The following is a 20,354-nucleotide window of genomic DNA, read 5'->3' on the forward strand; positions in this document are numbered from 1 at the left end:
GAAATAAACAATGGACAAATACAGTCTTTCAACGCTTCAGATGTAAAGTTATTTGCTGTCAAAGTGACGTCCAAATGAATGTCAGTCAATGGAATGCTAACGGCGGGTGAGTGCTTGTTCACTCACCCGCATCAAAATGGCGCCATCGGAGGTACGTGTTGTAGAGAGAGGCTTACCCACTTGTCTATGACACTAGCTTGAAGCGATGCAGAGACATCGAAGAATATGTTAAGTGATTTATGGATTCATCATTATGGATTTATTGTACAAAGACACTGTAGTTCCAGGCTGGATGAAGAAACTTTTAAAAGGTTTGCATGGAATTGCGTGGAAGACCTCGGTGAAATGGCGCATTTCTCTTCTAATAAAAAAAGTAAGTCTCTAAGGTTACAAGTTATTGATCTGGAGATATTATGAATATGAAACGTGTAATTTGTTGTCGCATACGAGAGCGTCGACCACAAATGCTGTGCCTACCAATGATGGAAAAAACCCTTCTTTTGTTAACCTCCATTGTAAAAAGTATAGCAAGTATAAGCAAACATATCTGCATGGCTAAATATGTTTATTTGCAATATGGGTGAACTGACCGTATAACATAATATATCTAGCAACTATACATCAAATAACAAACAAAAGAGAACTTGGAGCACTTTCTAAAGCTAAATGGAAGCAGGTATAGTCTTATATATTATATTAATATTATATTATTATATATTTTTGCGCAGTTTTACCTCATACTTGTTGATAAAATGGCCATAGTTCCCTGCAGTCTAGTTTAAAAACAAAACACTTTTTTTCTACTCACAAGTCTGCGGACTATCTTGAGTATTTTGTAGTTGCATTCTATCAAAAGTCAAAGCCTACTAGCAACTGATTTAATTAAGTGGGTGCAATAGATAGAACTAGTCACAAAGGGGCTATGAATGAATGAATGACACTAGCAATACGCTATCATTTAGCTGTCTAGAGCATAATCACTACTGTCTAAGCTTAAATTGTAGATCCGTTCTATCAGTCTTTGTCAATACCAGCCCCGATTAAAAGCTGTTCTGATGATGACGTTTTGCATGAACGGTGGTTTTGGCTTTGACGGATCATGCCTGGTTGACATCAGACCCTTCTCAGTTGTAACTGAGAGTGACTTGTAGAGCAAATCTCAAATTTGCCAGAAGTTCGTCAGGGTTTTCCCAGGCTAACGTGTTCTGGTAATAATAATAATGTAAACATGGGAATATAAAAACTATAGCAGTGCAAGGATAAAGTTTAAAAAAGACAGCATTAAATATGTGCATTATAAGCATTAAGCCTTAAATATGGGCATTATAAGGGAATAAAGTAGACAGTAGGATAGACACAAGTCAACAGTCAATGCTAGAGTTTTGAAGTAATAGGGTTACAGCCATTGTTCAAGTTTTAAGTTAGACCTCAGTCCATTCTGGGGGAAGGAGGGAGGGAGGGAGGGGTTGTGCATATGGGCTAATATAGCCAGTAAACAGTGTAACAGTATAAACAGTAAGCAGTAAACAGTGGGCCAGTGGACAGTCAGTACATAACTGTTGTTGTATGAGGTAGTGGAAGTGGTGGAGAGGGAGGAGAGGCAGACAGATTATGCAGAGAAGTCCCTCTCTCCTCTTCCATTTTGTGAAACATTGTAGAGTTGTATGGCCCTGGGGACAAATGACTTTCTCAGTCTGTCAGTTGTGCATGGCAGTGTGCGTAGTCTTGAGCTGATCATGCTCTTCTGCTTTGTGAAAGTGCAGTGGAGTGGATGACAGTCATTGTCCAAAATGTTGAGCAGTTTGTTCAGGGTCCTTTTATCTGACATTGAAGTGATGGACTCCAGTTCAACGCCCACAACAGAGCCAGCACTACGTTTTCAGCACTAACTACTTGAGTCGTTTTTTTCATGCCACTTTCTACTTCTACTCCACTACATTTCAGAGAGAAATATTGTTTTTACTCTACTATTAATCTGACAGCTTTAGTTACTTTACAATAGGAGACACAGGAGATTGTCTACAGCTAACAAATAATTAAGCAGTGGCTGGTTACCTGGCATAGTATAGGTTAGTTTATTCGTTTCACAGAACATAAACTACAAATTACATTGAAGAAATACAAAAACATGTGAGGGTGTGGTAGAAACCTGTAACAGCTTACATAAAAAACACAACCAAAGGGCATACACAAATGTAGACATACAAAATCAGAAATACATTTTAAAGCTTTTAGTGCGCAACTTTTTGATATTAATTAACATCCGTTGCATTCAAGCCATTGCCAAATTAGTTGCTACAAAGCTAATTAAGACTATCGTCTCCACACAACTCTCTTTGTATATCTCAGTATGGCTATGTTCAGAAGATTGTGTTGTCCGGCGACTTTCCCACGCAGAAGCTCGAGTGAAGATAATGACCTCTTCCATCATGTTTTTTTCATCCTTCGTGTCCTACTTGGCTACTAGCAACTGCGTGGAGGAGGGGTGGGGGCGCATGCGCGATCACGGAAGGCTTGTATCATGTTGACATGCCAACAGTGTTGTTGTCATTACTTTAGAATTCGTCATGGGGGAGACAGAAACTACGCACTATAGCTTTAAGTGTTAGTGTGCAAACGTTTCATAAAAAATGTAATGAAGAGAAATACATGTTTCAAAAACAAAGTTAGTTACATAGATAATTTCTGGATCGACAGCCATAAAAACAATAGTTGTCCACCATAGGTTAACATGGTGTGTAATAATATATGTTAGCATTGAGTACCGCAGCTAATGACCTACTAGGATTTGGGGTTTGATTTCTCACTACTAAACAGGTAGGCTAAGTGCACCAATACTTGATTATCCTATTCCTTTAGCACTGGCAGGAGTCTCCAAAAAATAATGGCACAAATAACTATGAAAACATCTCTGTCAGCCATCATAGTTTCAGCAGGTGTAGAGAAGCACCTCACACTAAAAAGCAAGAACATGGTTCCCTGCAGCCAATTGATGCTGGTACAGTAAGTATAATCTGAAGTAGGTAAATGGGACGACTCTTGAGAGGAAGGCTAACTGGCATAGAGACAGAGGGGTTGAGGAGAAAGAGTCAGAGAGAGAGAGAGATGGGGTTGGAGAAATCCTTTGAGGAGTAATGGTTGCTTGGAGACTGTTGTCAAGGAGACGATGAGTCCTAGAGTCCTTTGGCATCTCAAATGTCCTATATATTTATGTTGATTTTCAGAAAGAAGAGTTTTTTTATTTCTTTTATTTTTTACTTTTTCCCCCAGCAGGTGAATGAGACAGATGGCGATAAACACAATTAAAAAGGCGAACTCTTCAAACAGAGACAGCCAGGGTTTTATACAATATGTCTCGCAGACCAGAAAATGACATGTAATGGCTTTTATCAGCCTTAAACAGGTCAAATAACTGTCAGATAATAGCATACATTTGACAGCTGCACGGACGCCCGCAAGAAATAGAGAGGGAAACGAGGACAATATGATACAATGTATTTTTGTGACACCCTATCAGTCTCTCAAATCGTGACAGAAATCCTCCCTCTCTCTGTTTTTCTTTCTGGCGCTGACTCATTCTGTGGGCATTCACGGGCAAAAGAATACTTCTCGAGAGCAGGGAAGACAGAGGGAGCTTAAAAGACGAAAAACCACCTACTGTGTGCCAGTGAAAGCCTGTCGAACTTACTGCTCACTTTGCACCGAATGAAGACTATTTTCAGCGAGCACTGTGCGCAAATAATGAGATGCATATTTTCCTGAGGCGTGGGTGTAGGCATGTCAGTTAGGAGGTAATATTGGAAGTGGTCTGTGTAGTGTATCTGGGGATAGACTGGGGCATGTGGAGGCTACAGTGATGGCCAGACATTGAGTGGCATTAGAGGACGCATTGCTGAATTCCCGGGGAATCCATGTGATTAGTTTTTTTAAGAAGCAATGGCTCATTGTACCCCAAAGGTCATTGTTCCTCTGCTTTGTCTCCCGAGTGCACAGAGCTGATTATACATGCACAGACCTATAATAACCAAACAACAAAAGGGAGCGAGAATGAGCTAGACCAGTATCACTTGAATACAACGCTCAGAATACAGCACATGTACTGTAATTAAAACAGTTTTGGTCAAAGCAAGAAGCCCAGAGTAAAAGATAAGGCCAAGTGGTTCTAATAGCAGGTTGAAGACGAAGGCACAAATCGACCTCAGTATGGGCTGAATGCCTCATGCAATGCTCACGTCTCCAGTAATGTGGATTAATAGCAGGCCAAAAGGTGAGTGGAAACCATGTGTTCTGCAAAATAAAACTATAACTAGATGCCATCACAAGATTAGTATTGATTTTGACATTAGCTCACATGGATGTAATGAGGAATGTGTTGGACACAGTGCAATGCATCAAGTAAAACTAGTGTCTTAACGTCTGAACAACTGGAAAAAGAAACATGACTGCACCTTAGTTGCAAACACTTACGTCATACATTTTTGACGTATCACTATACTTTTCTAATCAAAGTCTGTATAGGGAGAAGGTCGGGGTGGATACATGGCCAAACAAACACAGGACTTTCACCCAAGAGACAACTGTTTGTGTCCCGTGTCAAACCAAAAGTCAACAGTTACTTACCTAAACTTAAGTTACTTAATGTAATGTAATTATGTAATGTACGTAAAGTGACTATATGTAACTTTTTAATGTTTCTGAAGCTTTCTGAAGCTGAATGTTTCTGTCATTTGATAGCAGATCTCCACAAACCAATGAGTGACGTCACACATGCGCTGTCCATTAATATACAGTCTATGATACCAACGCAAGAATCAATCTCATCTAACTCTTTTCTTTAAATCAGAGGTATCACAATAATGATCACACAGACCTTCTGTATTGTATCTCTGCTTCCTCTGAAAAAATTCTCAGGCTTTCTCAAACTCTTTTGTTTTTTAGCTAGGAACATACTGTAGCACATGCAGATTACGTAGTGGGTCCTTGGTCGCTAATAGCTTATTAAGTTACAGAACTATTACTAAGTTTGTTTTTTGCCAAATTATACCCCTTCCTCATGTCCTAAAAAAAGAATGTTTTCATCTCTAACACCTGCATTTACAATCATTTAAATAACACAAAAGTATACCCAATCATTGGTCTCTAGCGGTTTGATGTTTTACCCAATGCAAAAATGTTTGTTGGAAATTAATATCATACTGTTGATTTTTTCTATTGGTAGAGTGTTAGTAGAGTGGATAAAAATGTAAAGTTTGTCCTGAATATGTTGCATACAGGAAAGGTCATGGGTTTAGTAAAATCAAAATAAAAGTATGAAAAAAAACTAGTAAAACAAAACTCCAAACCACAGTGTCACGCCTGTTTTATTTTGAAGTCTCTCTGTTCCCTTATGTGTTGTCTCGTTTTACTTCCTGTCTTTTGGTTTTCCCGCCTTTGTGATTGTCTGATATCTTTCACCTGTTCACTAGCCCTTGCGTCACCTGCCCCTTGTTATCCCTCGTTTACTTGTGTATTTAGTCCCTGTGTTTTCTGTGTCTGTTGTTGGTGGATTGTCGTTTGTGTCATTCGTTGTCTGTCTTTTGTGAAGAGTCCCGTCATGTGTGTTTTTGTGCTCCTGGATTTTTACCCGTTCCTTCCGTGTCTCTGGATTTACTCACCTGCCCTGCTTACAAGTTTGTAAGTCTCCTTGTGTTTTCATTAAATTATTATTTCAAACTGCTGGACACTCCTCGCCTTTTTCTGCACTTGGGTCCTAGCCTACAACCGACAGAGATTTAATTACAAGCTAAATGTAGGCTACTGAGATGTGAAAGCATCAAGATATTTAAATATGAGCTTTTTCTGTCACCTGCACAACCACACATTTTAAATCAAGTAGTTCGGTGTAAGACCCGGATTGGTTTGAGAAAAGACTGTCAGGGGTTGGTCCTGCTACCAAGCAACATCATGGGACGGTGCTGCTATCCCATAGTCTCGCATTGCCAGACCTTCCTCCACAGCGCTGCGGAGGAGAGTCTGGCTAGTCCACAGAGTATTCCAGGATAGGAGAAAAACGTGCTCTGGTTTATTGGCATTTCTTTAAACCAATGACAATCGTGCTAAGCGCCAGACGAAGCCCCAAGTGCCTTTTGCAAAATAGCGTCTGGAAGGAACTTGTTTTGGTGGAACACGTGTACGTTCAAAGGTTGTTTTAGTCGTGCAACAGAAAACTCAGATTGGACAGATAGTCTAACTAGCTGTCTGGATTTGCCCTGCAGAGATCTGAGGAGCAGTTAACCATAGTCCTCATAAATCGACCGGAGTTTAAAATTCCAACACAAAGAAAGCGGAAGGTAACATCCGGCTGTAAAGAGTGACATGTGGCAGAATTTCCGGCGGCAACGGACCAATCCCGGAAGTGGAACATCGTGGATATAGACTAGCTATCACCTGATGTGAGGCCGCCATTAAAACTCAACTGATCAAAGCTTGGCATGCAATAGTGCAAATTGTGACTTAGAGTCAAAGTTAATGAGCACAGTCAGAGAGTAACTATGAGTTAATAACACTCATTAATTGATGATCCATTAAGTGTTAATTAATCACAAACTCGTAGTGAGCAACAGGAATTCATGATACGTCCTGCATTAAATCACCATATCCATACCTCGTGAGATCGATAATGTTAGACACTTTTAATAACAATCTGAGCCTGTCGGTAGCAAAAACAATCACTTTTAGTGGACAAAAATCAAGGGTGCACAATTGCCTTATTGGGTTTCATTGCAGCCCAGTTCGCGGAGCGTTCTCGCTCAATACTGGACCAATTACAAAGATTTTTGTTCACATCAGTCTATTATACCTCTTTCCCACTACCTACCAGGGTTGGGCTAGGGTTGTCTGATCACAGTTCAACCCCCCTTTTGGAAATTCAGTCAACACAGATCACCTGGGTCAACCCAGGAGCAAACAGACTGCAGTTCAGTGCGGCTGCTGGGAAGAGAAAATCTCTTGCTTTTTATCTCTGTCCTTTTTGAGTAATTGAGTAGTGAAGCCAACAGGAAAGCCCAACTTTACTTTCGATAAAATCAAACAAAGAAATGTTCTCCCCTTGTCCTAAAATAGTCAAAAATCGATACTAGAGTAACCTGCTTCCTTTTCCAGCTGCTGCAATAAATATGCAGAGGAGAAGAAATCAGTCTGCACAAAATCAGAGTTTGGTGGTTATTTGTGCTTTAGAGCTTAATCACTGCGAAACAAACCAAATAAGCTTCATTTCTCTCTCCCTACTGTACAATGACAAATTCTAGTAGCTACATAACAGAAGTTCTTGTGGTATGCAGCTGGACTCGAGTATGTGACAAGCTGCTCACTGAATATGACGTGTAAAGCCCTGGCCATTTCTAGCACTTAAGATAATTGTTATGATTTGCCCCCGGGTTGACCCAGGTGATCTGTGTTGACTGGCTTGGTTTGAATTTCCAAAAGGAGGGTTGAACCCTGATCAGTAAAAATAAGTTTTGTTTAATTCTCTCGGCACCGCCACGCTTATTCACGCTCTTTTGCACAAGTAAGCGGTGCTGAGAGAATTAAACAAAACTTGTAATACATTTATGTTCTAACGCAGTTTACCTTGGATTAGGGTGGCACCGCCGTGATCCTGCTTGGCGCTATGCTACGCCCTGCAGTGCCCTGCTACGTCCTGCTATGTCCTGCAGTGCCCTACTACGCCATGAACTACAACTACTATTTCTAATCATAGTTCCATTATCTTTGTGACTATAATTGCCACTGTTCATCGTACCCCCAACTGCCACCGGCAGACAACTGCCCACCAAGAGTCTCGGTCTGTCTGAGGTTTCTGCCTAATGGGAAGTTTTTTCCTCACCGCTCGAGGTTTCTGCCTAAAAGGAAGTTTTTCCTTGCCAATGTTGCACTAAATGCTTGCTCTTGGGGAATTATTGGGTCTTTTGTAAATTATAGTGTGTGTGTGGTCTAGACTTACTCTATCTGTAAAGTGTCTTGAGATAACTGTAGTTATGATTTGATACTATAAATAAAATTGAATTAAAGCTGGGTTTTTACAGGCAGTTTTGCCTGTAAAACTCCGCTACGGCTCTGCAAAAGGCAGACTAGTGAACATCACAGCACTCCCTTTCAGCGGACTGTTGGGAAATTAATTGAACTGCTCCGCTCTGCTGTTGTTGAAGCTGCCTGTGAAAATCCTAGTTTTATACAGTCTGGTGAAAACCCAGCGTAAAGCACAGTGACAAAATGTATGTGTTTTTTTTTCGGCGACCTGTGACGACTGCCCCACTCATTTCCAACCAATCACATAATTCGAACTGCCCCGGCTGATAGCCCAGGTTGTATGCAATTCACATTGAAATCGACCCTATCCTGGTCTTCAGCATCTCTGGTCTTGGTGTCTTTGTATAGTCATCACAGTTGGGAATGAGTAACGGCACTGTAGTGGCACTTAAAATATATAGTATAGTTGTGACATCACAACCGTACGGAAGTCCTGACTGCTTTTTTTAAAGGCACAGTTTCTGAATAAGGGCTGTGTGCATTTCTCTTTGGATTGGATACTTTCACAGTATTTAATTGGCATCTTGACCAGCATTATACAAAAAAGACATGGGAATTTCACTGTTTACAATATGGAACCTTTTAATGTGTTTAGATGCAGATTCTTAATTCCATTCTGTTTCGAGACGGTACCTTGGTGTTAATGTATCGCACTGTAATATATTGAAAGATGTTAATATTGTTCCACTTAATTCACATAATGTGAAAGGGCAAAGAATATTAGAAACATCCTACAATAAAATACAATATAATAGAGCAACAATACCTAGAGCCTTAAAATGACCATGCAGTTGATTCAGCACAGTATCAACATTTTTAAAAAGGTAGAATTCATTACAGGACTGTGTTGGATTGAATTACAATGGCTTCTATTTTGCTTTAAGATCTTGGGATTGAAACGGAATGAATTTGTTAAAGTGTGTTAAAAAAGAATGTAAAAAGAAATTGGACCACAGGGGGTTTTATATAAGGTGGTCTACACCTGACAGGGAGTCGGTACAGTATGTCCAGTATAGAACACTGCATGCTGTCTGTGTGGGCAACTCAAACTGTTAATTAATTACAGTGTATTTGGGGTATGGTGGCCTTTGTTGTTGTACCCACACTGATGACGTGCTGTCTTGCAGCATGGCTTCCTGGCCATGTGCTTCTTTACTGAAAAGCATCTGCCAAGATAAAGGCCTTCCTTTTTCAAATCAATACATAATCAATGTTTCCCTCTGTGACTAAGCTAATGCTTTGTCCCACAGGCCTGCGACAAAAGGAGCTCGCTGGGTAGGGACAGAGCAATTTCTAACATCCTGAATTTGTTTGTTTCCATTATGGAATTATGAGGAAGCAAAACATTCAGGGGAACAGAAGTCTATTATAGCTTCAAAGATTTTCTGATCATTTTCAGATCTACGTCATACCGACATTTTTTCCCCCAAATGTCTGACCGCTTTTACATATTTAACATGTATGCAATACATGAATACTGCATTAGCTTTGTTATTGTCATTGTTATTCAGCAATACCAATGGCAAAAAAACCTTGTTTTTATCTTTGTATCAGAGTCTGTGTGTCTTTCGTCTTTAACATGAGAGCTTGTTGCTCTACTCATAAACATTACACTAGGACCCCCTAGTGGATATGCTGCTCTTTACATCAAATAGTACAAATGAAATGTGTGTATAGAACTATTTAACGCCATTAGGATCCACTCGCATCTAGAAAATGACAAAGTTCCCAGGAGCAAAAAACTATGCAATTCTCAAAATTAACCAAAAATATTTTTTTTTTGGTGTCAAACAGCATATAGTTTGAACAAAAAAAACTCATCAGCTGATTTTACACAGAATGATGTAATTATTTTATTGCTATGGCCAGTTTTGTTTAGCAGCTCCTCTTTTAGCTGAGGTCAAGGCATGCAGTCACGTCAGGAAACTTACGTAGAAAATAAAGCATCCACAAGCACCTGAACAGAAACTGTTAAAATTATTTTCAGATTATTTAAAAAGGTAAAATGATATTTCCACTGTATTTCACTCTGACCAGTGCTAATGAGGATCCATGTTTTTTTTTTTTTTTGAGGTAAAAATTAGCACACACATACAGAATATGGTCTTCGTTTTATTTTATCCAATTTCATAGCAAAATACACTAACCCATTATATAAATATGTATTTTTTTACTCAAGGATGTCACTGAACAGCTTCCGCTTCTTGGACTCGCCCGTCTGTATTTCCTGCCAGTGAGCTCTTCTGTGGATGAAGTGGGAGAGGCCAAATTTGGCCCACACATGGCGAGCAAACTGATCCGACCTCAGCTGGCTTTCACTCAGCACTGGAAGGTAAGGGGAGATAGGAAAGGAAGTCATTGACAGACAAAATGTAAAACCAAAAGTAAAACCAAAATTAAAACAATCAAGCTACCCCTTAGAGTCAGGATTTGGGCAATGGTTTGTATTACCTAGTTCCTGTGCGATGCTTTGCCTGTGACTGACTGTAGCACTGTTCCATACGGCTTCCAGCACCCGACTACCCAACCTGGAGCAGGCCATTAGAACATACTGGCCCTGGGAGGACAAAATAGTCAACATGGAGAGTGATTAGATAATGTCCCTGTGTAGTCAATAATGTTTCACTTCAAACAGAAATGTTAATTTCTTCAGGTCAGAAATAAGAATATGAAATAAAAACGTATTCATATGCCGGTAGTTTCTAGTTTTTTTTTTTTGGTACCAAACATCTATTCTGGTGTATGTTAATGGAAACATGTTTAGATGAGTGGAGATTTTCTGGTGAAATACTGTATGCTTTTAATACTTTTTCAAGCGACTCTGAGTCCTTGAAAAGCGCTATACAAATTAAATTTATTATTAGTGTGCAATATTTCAATGTTTTCATGTGACTTACAACTCACAATTTATTTTTCATATAGTTGAGTTTTTTGATATACCTGATATATTTGATGCATTGTTGTCCCTCTACTTCCACTGGGATTTATGTGTGAGTGTTCATTGTGTACTGTTTGACGGTCACTCTGAGATATTAATCACCCTGGGCGGCACAGATGGATAACCACATCTGTTGTCAAATGCCAAATATTTTCCAGGGAATAATGGTTAGTTGTAGGATAAAGTAGTACTCAAAAGGTCTTGGGTTCCATCTAAACAGCAGCTATGTGTTTAGTCAGAATGTCAGTCTGAATACAGTTAGGAAGAACAAACGGAAACAACCACAAAGATGTCTTGGAGGTAAAGGCCTGTTGTATTCCGTTACAGTGCTCCAACAGTGGCTACTGTAGCCACAATGACTACTTAACAAAAGACATCCAATTATTATAGAGAGCTAAAGTCATGATGTCACGTCTGGGCTAGCCTCTGTTCCACAAGCTTCTGTAACTCAATGCTATTACTCATTCAGTGTTTCTTTCATCAGTCTTTCTGAAATATTTAGTATTTCCCTGGGGTTTACTTTCCACATTCTAAGGATACATTTACATTGCTACGTTTTGGTTTTTAAGCAGAGTTTTGAGCCAAAAGCTCCGTGCGCACAAGTGTTTTTAGCCCCAGTAGAACAACTAATCTCTGTTTAAACTAACTCGCCCAAACCGCATATCTCATCAACATTCTCGTATACTGGGCATGCGTGTGCCGGGGTGAACAGGAGGCAGCATGTATACTCCGCCCGTTGCTGGTAGTTGCCATGTTAATGTAGCCTAAGACAACAGCAACCGGGAAGTTCCGTCTTCACTTTGGTTCTCTATGATCTTACATTTCATTTCACGGTCTCCTCCAGAGGGTGGAGTCTACGTAGAGACTGGAGGCATATTTAAAACAGTTATAAGTAGCAGCAGCAGCATTTGAAATAGAGCTGTAATCTGTCTCTTGACAGTGGACAGCAACAGTTATTGTGAAATTCAACAACAGCATGGCCTACCACATCTTAATGGATAGGGCTGTTGATATTCTATATTTTTGTTATTGTCAACAAATCCAATTTAAAAACCAAGAACAAGCTTCATCAGGCTAAATGTAAGTAATAGTATTCTACAACTGCAAACAGGAACTGTGAATAGCTAAAAGAAATAATTCTCATGTTGTAACAGCTTCCTATTCTACAATATTCTTATAGAATGCCCCTGTAGTCGTACCTCCAGTCGCTTGAGGATCTTGCCTCTGCCCTTGTCACTGGATGTGGTGATGAGGGCCTGGAGGACGTGGCTTCCCGACGGGTCAGAAGCCAGTGTCAGGAGGTCAGCGGGGCTCAGAGTGCGCAGGCTGCTGAGGAGGAGTGAGCGCTCCTTGAACTTGGCCAGTGCCTGGACCAGCCGGGAGCCGTGGTAACAGATGGACGACAGGGGGACCTGGAAACGATCAAGAACACACAGAGAACTGCACCTCAACATCAATGTGCTGCACGGTGCATTCATTTGTCGTGCAGCTTTGCACTAATTATTCATCTGAAATGTCAAGATGTCCAAGGCCCTACATGATTCGATTAGACTCCCCTCAGTTGTTTACCTCTGTCTGTATGTTGCCCTCTGCTGTGTCAGAGTGGTAATACACCTCATAGGTGATCAGGGACATGAAGAGAGGGAGGCAGCTGACGTGTCGAGAGCCGGGCTCGGCACAGTGGAACGCCTGGGAGGCAACATATCGACATGGTTTTCATCACCCACAAATCAAACAATAAGTAGTTTTATGGTGTTATGCACTTTTGATTTCAGTCATAAAAGAGGGAGAAATAAATAAAAACAAGGGTATGGTTGTATTGATTTAAGACCCATGTGGACCGTTACATCTCAATTACAAACACCCTTTGACGCTTACACGGAGGAGGCACTGCATCATCTCCTCCTGTTTCTCTTCACTTTCTGCACAGCTCTCGGCCAGTTGGACGATCACACCCATGTGACCTGCAGCCAAGATGGCCTCCACGCCTTGGATCAGCTCATCAAACAACTTCAGGAACTACGGAGAAAGAGAGCGAGAAAGAAAATGGGAGTAATCCTTGCAATCACAAAATCCCGACTCTAATCCTGCACCGTGTGACGCAGACATTATGACCAACCAGTTTGTATTTGGCCGAGGCTGCAGTTAGCCTCTGTATGGGGAAGTTGGCGATGGAATGGAGGGCCAAGTCAACCAGCTGACCCTTGAGGTGGTTCTTGTAGAGGTCCCGGAGAAGGGACTTGTGGGATAGCTGTATGATCGTCTCAACGAGGTGGCTGGAGGCCTTGTCCTTGAGAAAGACCAGAAGTGGACTAGAAATAGGAGCGCAGAAACAAAGTCAGCAGTTACATGACATGTCATGGCACAGCGACGCATTCCTGGACAAATGGGGGAACGGTGTCTGACCTCACTCCTGGAGCGGCGTTGCGACTTGTCAGGTACTCCATGATGCGTTTGAGGAGCTGTTTGCAGAGTTTCGGCCGCTTTCTGTGACACACAGTCAACATGGTCTGGAACACGACACTTGCAACAGCATCGATCACACTTACTAGGAAGGAGAGGGACACAACGGGAGAGGACAATGATTCTTAGACACTTCTGCTAATTTAAAGGTGCCCTCTGGCAAACAAAAGTTATATTTACATTCAGTGTTTCTCACCAAAAACAGGTCATGTGTATCCTTGAGGTCTAATAAACGTAGTAAATGCATTTCCTTTTAGAGCTTATTGATATTATTGATATATGGGTACGGACGGGTGTATATGTGACAGATAAGTATCAAGAAATTGCAGGAGAGAAATGTCAAACTAGGTTTTGGGTTATTTAGGGTGTTAGGGAGGGATCCGTATCAAGATTTTTTAAATCAATGTTTGCTAGCTTGCAGTCTTCTTCGTCACTGCCTTTGGGGACACATTGCTACAAGTCTTTGTTTGTTACCGACACCAACTGTAGATCAGTGGAATAGTGTGAAATCTGCAGCAGGAATGCCGTGTGCGAGCATATGCGCTCATGTGCACTGTTTAATTAAATGTTGCAATTGGATCAACATTTTTGCAGGATTTCAAAACTGATCAAATACACATCATATTAGACATGAACAGAATGCTATTTTCTTTCTGATAAATACTAAGTAAAAGCAGAAAACACTATTGTACTCCCATGCCACAATACATTTGCGTTTCATTTTAAAAGAATTGACTTCATGATGCTTATATTTAATAGTTCCAGCCTTCATCACCTCTGAGGCAGATTGGATGAGCTGCATCTTAGACATGTGGTCTCTCTTTCCACTTACCCAGACACTGTGTTCTGTTTTGTGCGTTAAAAAGTTGTGAGTTTCCTTTTGTTCCTGTGCAGGAGAGCTCTGCTAAAAGCCGTCAGCATAGTAGAAGAGGGAGGCTGCGCTGCTGACAGTGCTTGCTGAACTGGGGATGTCTGCCAAATTATTTGAAATACTGACTGTGGGGCAATCATACTTCAACCACTATTCAACAACAAGTCAATCAACATACAAGTGCACACATTCTTCTCTTCTTTTCCAACTATAGCTACAACTTAACGTTGTTAAATGTTAAAAATGAATAGTAATGATTATTGAAATAAATATGGAAAAAAATGGAAACTAAAATAGAAATGGAAACAGATGTGAAAACATTTAAGTTAAGAGAAATAGATACAGACAGCACCTTTTGCTTTGCAATACCGTGATTTTCCCCTCTGTGATAAAGTTAACCACAATACAAAGTCTTCTTTGTTCTGGCTACGATGAGGAAACGTGCTTGGGTTTGACGAACAATGACTCACGATTCACGTTGTCCATCAAGGTCTCTGTAAGGCTTTTCAGCTCGTACCAAAATGCAGTGGGAATCTCAAAGTCTGTCAGCTGAGGAACAACGTTGCGTTCTTTTGCACCTGGGGAAAAAATAACAAAGACGACATGAACGCAAGCTGAAAGAGACAAGCCTCTGTGTAGAGGTCTGACACACTGGGCCAGCCTCTCAAAGAACTAGCCAACAGATCAAAAGCTTTATTTTCTTCCTGTGTGTCTTGTTGGAAAAAAAAGCAGAGACTGAGGTGACTACCACACCAAATGGATGAAATTATTTTACACTTTTACACTTGTTTTCTAGGGTGAAAAGCCACTTAGACAGCACTTTCTAGAGTCAATGTTGCACTGTCGGACACTGGGCACACAGGGCCACAGACATTCACCAACAACAGCTTTGTTAAGCCAGGGGTTTTCAGACTCTGTGAGCGAGATGTGGAGGGAGAGACATGAGGCGGAGACACTGCGTGAGGTGAAAGGGACAGGTGAATGCTGTTTCTAAAATTAACTAAGTTATCCAACAACTGAACACAGACATGTTACAGAGACTTTCATTCGGTGTGACTTGCACTTGCCGAGGATAACATTATATAAGGTTTTCATCTCGAATAAACGTCCACAAATCCACGTAGAAATCATAGAAAAAAGACGACTCTTTGCACCTCCAGAACTTGCCTGATAATCGTTATGTTTAACGTTTTTTAAACAGGGGGAGTTTGGAGGCACTGAAATTTGTCTGATAGGGGGCCCACAGAGTCAGACTTTGAAAACCCGTGTTAGGCCAAGCAATGAATTTGTGTGTGTGCGTACCTGGACGAGACTCGGTGCGGGCTGGTCCGAGACAGCCTGCCAGCACATGTAAAAGTGTGCGGACCACGTGTGAGCCATGGACATGTTTGATGAACTCTTCGCTGTTGTCTCTCACCGCCTTACTTAAAGACAACACCTGGGCCTCCAACGCTCCACAACTCTCCTCTTCTTCTTCTTCTGTGGTAGCAGACGACTCTAAAGATGAATGGATACAAACGAGACAAACAAAGCCGAGTTGTTATTTACCTATTTACTGCAAAGCGTTTCATACAGTGATGATGAGCAGTCTAACACTCAGTCATGACACATGTAATCTTACCTATCCACATGGATATCTGTCTGACTGCACTCTCCACTACGTGGCCGCCGCACCGATCACAAGAAACCGCTTTAAACTCTGACCCTAATTCTCCACCCAGTTCAGCCAGCACCGTGGCCACCTGGTCAGGACTGCACAGTGGGAGCAGCCGCTGCAGGGTAATGCTTCCCGTCTGGTCCATCGACACCACCATCGCTTTACCTTTCACTTCTGTCAGGACATTTTCCACAAACATCTCTACAGAAGAAACAAAGAGACAAGAGTTAAGAGAAATTATACACAGGCAGTGATGGCGCATCTGATATTTAACGACAAATATTAGGTCATTAGAAACGTCAGACGAGAAATTCTGGCGGTGGCGGAGTCAACTAAAACCTAACCTGCTTGTTATATTTCAGGTAGTCTGGCTCAACAAATGTACATTGCTAGGATAAAGCCTGATGGTGCCGGATGTCCCTCTTCTATCACTATCTCTGCTATCTAACAGTGTGTTTACATGTACTTAAGTAACCAGGTTACTCATTGAAACCAGGTTACGTGGGTAACTGGAAAACGCATTTATGCAATGTAATAATTTGGTTACTGAAAGCTATGTATACATGCAGCTCTTCAGATTTCTCCCCCCTGCCTTTAGAGGCAAATTTTACTCTATTACAGGTTTTATTGTTTTTGATAATTTAGTTAAATGTGAACCTGTTCTTGTTCTTTCAACAACAGAGGCAAAGTTTCTGTAAAAGTTAAAACACAAGCAGCTGTACAAAAAGTAAAATACGGTCTAAAACTGGCAGGGGGACAGAGGATCTCTGAGTAAAGATTAGGTAAAGAGATTATGAATGTGACCAAACATTTGATGCCCTAGTATGTAGGCCTGCACGATTCAGGGAGAAATATGAATCACGATTTTTTAGCTTAGAATTGATATCACGATTTTCTGCCACGATTTTTTTCTCACTAAGTGTAATGTTTATTGCACACATGAACCATGACAAAACAAAACAAATTGGCAGTACCAAACATAGATTTTTTTATGGCACTTATAGCACATTGGGCATCACCACAAGCCTGTAAACATAGAGGCTTCAATGAAGAGAAGGGAGAGCATTGCAGTGCTTGGAGCGCTTTAAAACCTTTTTTATACAGTCCATGTTTAAAACTCACAGAAGAAAGTAGTAGCGTTTGTGATGAAGTCGGCTCATAAATGAAATGAGAATCAAAGTCATGAAAAAAATAAAAAATAAAAATAATTTTTTTTTTTAAATCCCCCCCAAAGAAATCGAAGTTATTTAAAAATGTAATCGTGAGCAGGGTGAATCAAGATCGCGATTTTATAACGATTAATCTTGCAGGCCTACTAGTAAGAAGGGTAAGAAGGCAAAGCGACATCATGCAATTCTTGCACAGCAGGGCTGGATAATGTATTGATATGTATTGCTTGACGACTTCAGAATTGATGTAAGATTTTTTTCTCATATGAATGAGTCCTGGTGAAATAACTCTACAAAGTCTGGTTTCTCTTAGAATATCTTGGACTGAATGTGAGTAGGGCTGCAACCAAAGATTGTTTTCATGTTTGATTAATCTGTCAATGATTTCAATCAATTTATCTATTCATTTTTGTTATAAAATGTCAGAAAAGAGTGAAAACTGTCCATCACAAGAGCTAAAGGTGACAATTTCAAATTGCTTGTTTTTCCCAACCAATATCCCAAAGATTTATTTATATTGGCAGCCCTATATTATAGATCTGACCATTTTTAGTGTAATGTGCTTTTCCGCTGCACATACCCAACTTGAATCAACTTCCAGTCATCGCTTGCTCAAATGTCCAGAAAAAGAATCCGTCTCACCTCTCTCCTCATTATCTTCAAAGCCTTCACTGAGTCTTTCCCCAACTCGGCGGAAATAGCCCACACTCAGGGCGTCCAGACGCTTCCTGCCACCGTCTCCCTGACCCCCTTTTCCTTCTTCACCTCCCCTCCTCTTGCTTTCTCCGCCTTCTCCATCTTCACCAGGATGTCTCCTCTTCTTTCCTTCCCCTTTCTGTGGCTTCCTTTCCTCTGTTTTCGTCAGCATAGCTTGGACCTTACAGCATGCAGGTTACAAGTAGAAAGTCTGGGTTTGATCTTCTGGCTGGAACAGGGAACAGATGAGGGGGAAAACATGAAGTAATCGGAGTGTGATGGTTAAGTCCACATTCTCCTGATTCATCAAACAGCATGGCTTTATTAACATTGGTTTATACTGTACACTAATGTTACTAACGTGTTGGGCTTTAATGCAAATACAAGTGCTTTATGCAATAGTATTACCAATGTGATAGCTACGCTGAGTAGTGTTTACCTATAATACTACTAGCGATACTAAATTATTTTTTAAATTATTCGTTATTACAGGCTAGTCTGATCTGATAATAAAAATGGGCCAAAACTTAATATGAAATCAATTAGAAATTAAACTAATGTTACACTAATTAAGACCGCCAATGTAGTTTTGAAAAATTACAGAGGAAACACTATCTGTCATCAATGTTTTTTAGTGGATACGTAAGACTAGTGATCGAGGTCAATGTTAGGGAGGCCAAGTTTAAAATGATATGTAAACAAGGGACTTAAGTAACAGCAATGCATGCCGAATTTACCTTTGGCTACAAATGATTCAGACGGTGTCATAAGTCATGTTTACGAGGTCAATATGGTTGCCGATAAGCAGTGACACGTATGGACATATTCTTTAAAAATGAGTTTGGCTAAAAGACGAACACAGCTGAGAAGGCGTCCATGCTAACTCCCTGCATGAGAAATGTGCACAAACTAGCTCGATATTTTTTTTTCGAAACAAGTGGATATTTTACCAAATTCTTCAAGAACATTTAAATGAGACATTTAGTTTAATTCTTGCAAAATATGGATCAGAAATCATGCAAGCCAACAAAATGTAGTTCAACTCACGTGTGAGATGTGAAGACCTGTGTTGTGGACTCGTAGTGATGACGTTGTATTGGGCGGGGCGTCGCCTACTACTAAAGTTTTAATAATGGGCGGTCCACAACTTGTTTTTTTTTTTTTTTTTTTTTTGGCACAATTTAAATTTATTAAATAATTTTTTTAATCACGTCATTTATTTATTTATGCCCCCCCCATTTCTCAGAAATAAACAAATACTACCTTAATATTCCCTTACTATGTTTACAGTTTACATAATTATTACCGTATGCCCTTTGACAATAAAGTACCAGTGTAATCTTGTATCTTGATAGCACCAAACTCAGTTTGACAAAGCCTGACCTGAAAAAAACCATTGACCGGAACAATGCTACGACAAGATTCTCTGAAACACAAAATGCTGATTTCTACCAGATTTCTACATGTTAATAATTGTACTATGATAAAGTACACACAGCTTTGGTTGTAACCACCAGAGGGCAGCATGGTTACTTTCCTGGTAGAAGTATTCGATGACCGCGCTCATCCCAAGCCTCACTGTAGGTGGGAACGTTCAGAGGTGTGACCACAATGTAACTCAATAAAAATAAAAAAATAACTTTAACACCAGTGACTCGTAACTTTATGAAGACTTTTGACACAAAATACCTTATACCTTCCCCAAGCACAAAGAGGAAGGACCTTGTAGGGTGACTGCTGTATAGCTATGTCTTTAGAAAATAGCCATTTTTCAATTTGTAGTATACAAACCAAAGCATCTCAATTAGTGAAAAAAACTTTGAAAAAAACTTTAAATTTAATTTATTTTTATTTGATATATCATTATCTTGCCCTGTTGCTAATTTACATTATCGCATTAAAAATGATCTAAAATTAGGTCAAGATTCCAAATCTTCCAAATCTTAAGTTATGACCTTTGGACTTGCTTTTGACTTGCGAAATAATGGTCCTACTGTCCCATTTCTGACAATAATGACAGCATTACTTCCTCTTAAAAGTGACATACCCCTGCCTACAGTCTATGTTTGAGCGTGTTGTTAAATGAATCAGAGGGGAGGCAAGTTGATATGTTGTAATTTCTGCTGTTATACTTGCTTTAAAGGTCCAATATGTAATATATTTACTGTAATAAATCCAAAAATGACCTCAATGCATCATCAGATATTAAGGAAACATGCTAAGTTGAAATACTATCTTTTCTGACAACAATGCTAATTGCCAGTATTTTCTCCTTTTGAGATTTCCTTCCGTGACGGAATGTCTGTTTGTATTTTGGCCTGTGTGTTGTTATAAACTGCCCAGTTTGACAGCCAGGCCGGGTAGCCAGATATACCTGTAAAAACTTAAACCCAGTGCGCTACAGCTGTAACGTTAGTACAGCCATGGAAGCAGCAAACAAACGAACAGGATCAAGGGAGATAGAGTCTACCCAACCTAAAACAGTTGTGTGAC

At 40.3% G+C, this 20,354-nt stretch overlaps 1 protein-coding gene and 1 long non-coding RNA gene across 3 annotated transcripts; one reads left to right on the plus strand and one right to left on the minus strand.

Annotated features, from left to right (window-relative positions):
- The first annotated feature begins 191 nt into the window (after positions 1-191).
- On the plus strand, positions 192-10,876 carry LOC118495775. The gene is made up of 3 exons (XR_004898211.1): positions 192-373; positions 10,247-10,399; positions 10,580-10,876. It is a non-coding gene; the product is annotated as an uncharacterized LOC118495775 (long non-coding RNA).
- On the minus strand, positions 10,233-18,932 carry LOC116057956 (nucleolar protein 9). Of its 2 annotated transcripts, XM_031310555.2 has the most exons (12): positions 18,909-18,932; positions 17,808-18,090; positions 15,961-16,197; positions 15,642-15,836; positions 14,810-14,917; positions 13,412-13,553; positions 13,125-13,317; positions 12,884-13,024; positions 12,575-12,694; positions 12,205-12,417; positions 10,519-10,624; positions 10,238-10,392 (listed from the first exon to the last, which is right to left on the minus strand). In XM_031310555.2, exons 2-12 carry the CDS (start codon positions 18,031-18,033, stop codon positions 10,238-10,240), a joined length of 1,836 nt encoding a protein of 611 aa, XP_031166415.1. In that variant the 5' UTR covers positions 18,034-18,090; positions 18,909-18,932. The 2 variants fall into 2 exon arrangements, with proteins under 2 accessions (XP_031166416.1, XP_031166415.1); XM_031310556.1 differs by lacking the exon at positions 18,909-18,932 and having other exon boundaries at positions 10,233-10,392; positions 17,808-18,033.
- Positions 18,933-20,354: the final 1,422 nt, after the last annotated feature.

This window comes from Sander lucioperca, chromosome 9 (genome assembly GCF_008315115.2).
Source record: "Sander lucioperca isolate FBNREF2018 chromosome 9, SLUC_FBN_1.2, whole genome shotgun sequence".
Lineage (NCBI taxonomy): Eukaryota > Metazoa > Chordata > Actinopteri > Perciformes > Percidae > Sander > Sander lucioperca.